The following is a 2,102-nucleotide window of genomic DNA, read 5'->3' as shown; positions in this document are numbered from 1 at the left end:
ACCAGCTGGAGGCAGCTGTATCAGAAATTGGATTGGTATCGGCCGATATGTATCTGCCCCAAAAATCTCTTATCGGTGCACTCCTAATTAATACTTGTACAATCACAACTTTGATTTGAGATGAAGTTAAACATTTTGTAGAGCTGACAGTTGATAAGCGTAGAGCAGGGCAGGCAAAGTCTAGCCCCACCGCTCCGGTATTCATGGAAACCAGCCACAATGATGTGGGTAAGGGCTGCTGGAAAATGGACTTCCAGCCACTGGCTGGATCCACCATTTTGCCCACCCCTAGTGTAGAGTGCACCTACTTATCATTTGTACTGAAAACAAACAAACCCAAAAAAGTCTAACTGCAATTTTAAAGGAAAAAAATCCCTTAGCCCTCCTTCAATTGCAGTAGCAGTAAGATATTTATCCATGGAGTGGGATTCTCCCACAGAAACCAGAATGTACATGTCAATCCAGAATACTGTATTTTCCCATAACAGAGCAGCAAGTTTTTGGACAATTTCTAAAAGCTACAGAGTGTAAAAAAAAGTATACCTTTCCTGCCAAGGTTTTATGCCTGCTTTCTATTTAATTTTAACAATGTTAAAATTCCAATGTGGCCTTCCCAGGCTCCTGCACCCTCTCCACACTCTCAGAAGTAAAATGTGCCTATAGAAATAATATCGTTTACAGGGGCAACATGGTCCAAAAAGAGAATATTCTAATTAAGTCTGTAAAGGACCAACCTAAAATTTAATTATTTGGTTTGGAAGAAAGTCAGATTGATTCTGATCAAGCACAGGAATAGCAATGTAGCATCTGCAACAATTCCTATAGCATATGCAGGAGGTTTTAAAGCCCCTGTCAAACAAAGTCTTGTGTAAAAACAGAAGAGATCCGATACAATATAAAGTCTGATGAAACGTACATAATAGGAATTTGTAGTAACCAAACACAGTCATGATGCATCAAAATTCTTTCCCCAGCAGGATTAAATACTTTTTTAATGGTTCCTGAGATTCTAAGGACAGCTATCCATACCAGTATAGCCAGCTGAACCATTTAAGTGTACCACCATTGTCACTGAAGAATTTTAAAAATTAATCAAACAAAAACACACATTTCAAGTGAAATTAACTTTTTTTTGACTATCTATGGGAAAGTCTGTTATATAGACTAGAATTCAGCTACCAATCAATATGTGCTAAGTTCTTACCTTAGTCTTTCTTAGTCAGTGAATTAATTAGATGTTAAGATAAAGAATGAAGTTACAGGGATCTAGGAAAAATAAGTTTGAAACCACTTTATCAAATTATTCTCCCCCTCTTTGCTGGACACAGAAATCAGCAAGTGACTACAACAACTTTGACCGAGAGTTTCTGAGTGAGAAGCCACGATTATCTTACAGTGACAAAAACTTAATAGAGTCCATGGATCAATCTGCATTTGCTGGATTCTCTTTCATTAATCCTAAATTTGATCAAATCTTGGAGAAATAGTTTCTGAACACCAAGTGGACCTGCCTCTGGATTAAATACTGTCAACAGAAGATTTCAAGTTAAATGGTATCCTGTAATGTCTATACCTTTTCTTCAGAGTATTATGTAGTAGTGTGTCTAAATTATTTCCTGCTGCTGATTAACTGGTAGTGCTGTTTTGCATGGTTGGGTTAAAGGTATTGGTGAATTGTGTGAGCATTATTTTCTCTAATTAAGAAAATATAAATTGGTTACTTGAATGTAGTTATCTATTCAGTAGCCACCTATATATATATACTGTATATTTTGCTCAAGAGACAAGACACTGAGGAATGGAAGAGGTCTTTAGAAATGATTGAGCCCTTTGTTCTCTTGTCTTCAATAAAAATAATTTGAAATTATAGTAAACTTTTTTAGTCTTTAGACACTCTTTTTTCTCTAGAATGACTTAATTGACTGTTGTAAAAGGTAAACTAAATTTAAGTTCAAGTAGGCACTAGCACATTTAAAGAGATGGTAAAAGAGATTTCAAAGAAGTCTTAAGAATGCCAAGTGAAAGATTTCTCTCCTTTCCCTACCAGGATAACACAGTCTCTTTGTTTAGGCAGAAAACTGCTAAATGTTGTGAAGCATTAC

The 2,102-nt window shown here is 36.1% G+C and overlaps 1 protein-coding gene across 3 annotated transcripts in view; it reads left to right on the top strand.

Moving 5' to 3' along the window:
* Nucleotides 1–1,889, top strand: part of PRKCD (protein kinase C delta) — a 201,247-nt gene extending 199,358 nt beyond the window's left edge. For all 3 annotated transcript variants that reach the window (XM_019505198.1, XM_019505197.1, XM_019505199.1), the window contains one exon: nucleotides 1,329–1,889. In XM_019505198.1, the coding sequence (XP_019360743.1) occupies nucleotides 1,329–1,487 (159 nt within the window). In that variant the 3' untranslated portion in view covers nucleotides 1,488–1,889. The remainder of the gene's footprint in view (nucleotides 1–1,328) is intronic.
* Nucleotides 1,890–2,102: the final 213 nt, after the last annotated feature.

This window comes from Gavialis gangeticus, unplaced genomic scaffold (assembly GCF_001723915.1).
Source record: "Gavialis gangeticus isolate Ggan-Ray unplaced genomic scaffold, GavGan_comp1, whole genome shotgun sequence".
NCBI classification, from domain to species: Eukaryota; Metazoa; Chordata; order Crocodylia; family Gavialidae; genus Gavialis; species Gavialis gangeticus.
This window is presented reverse-complemented; position numbering and strand designations above follow the sequence as displayed.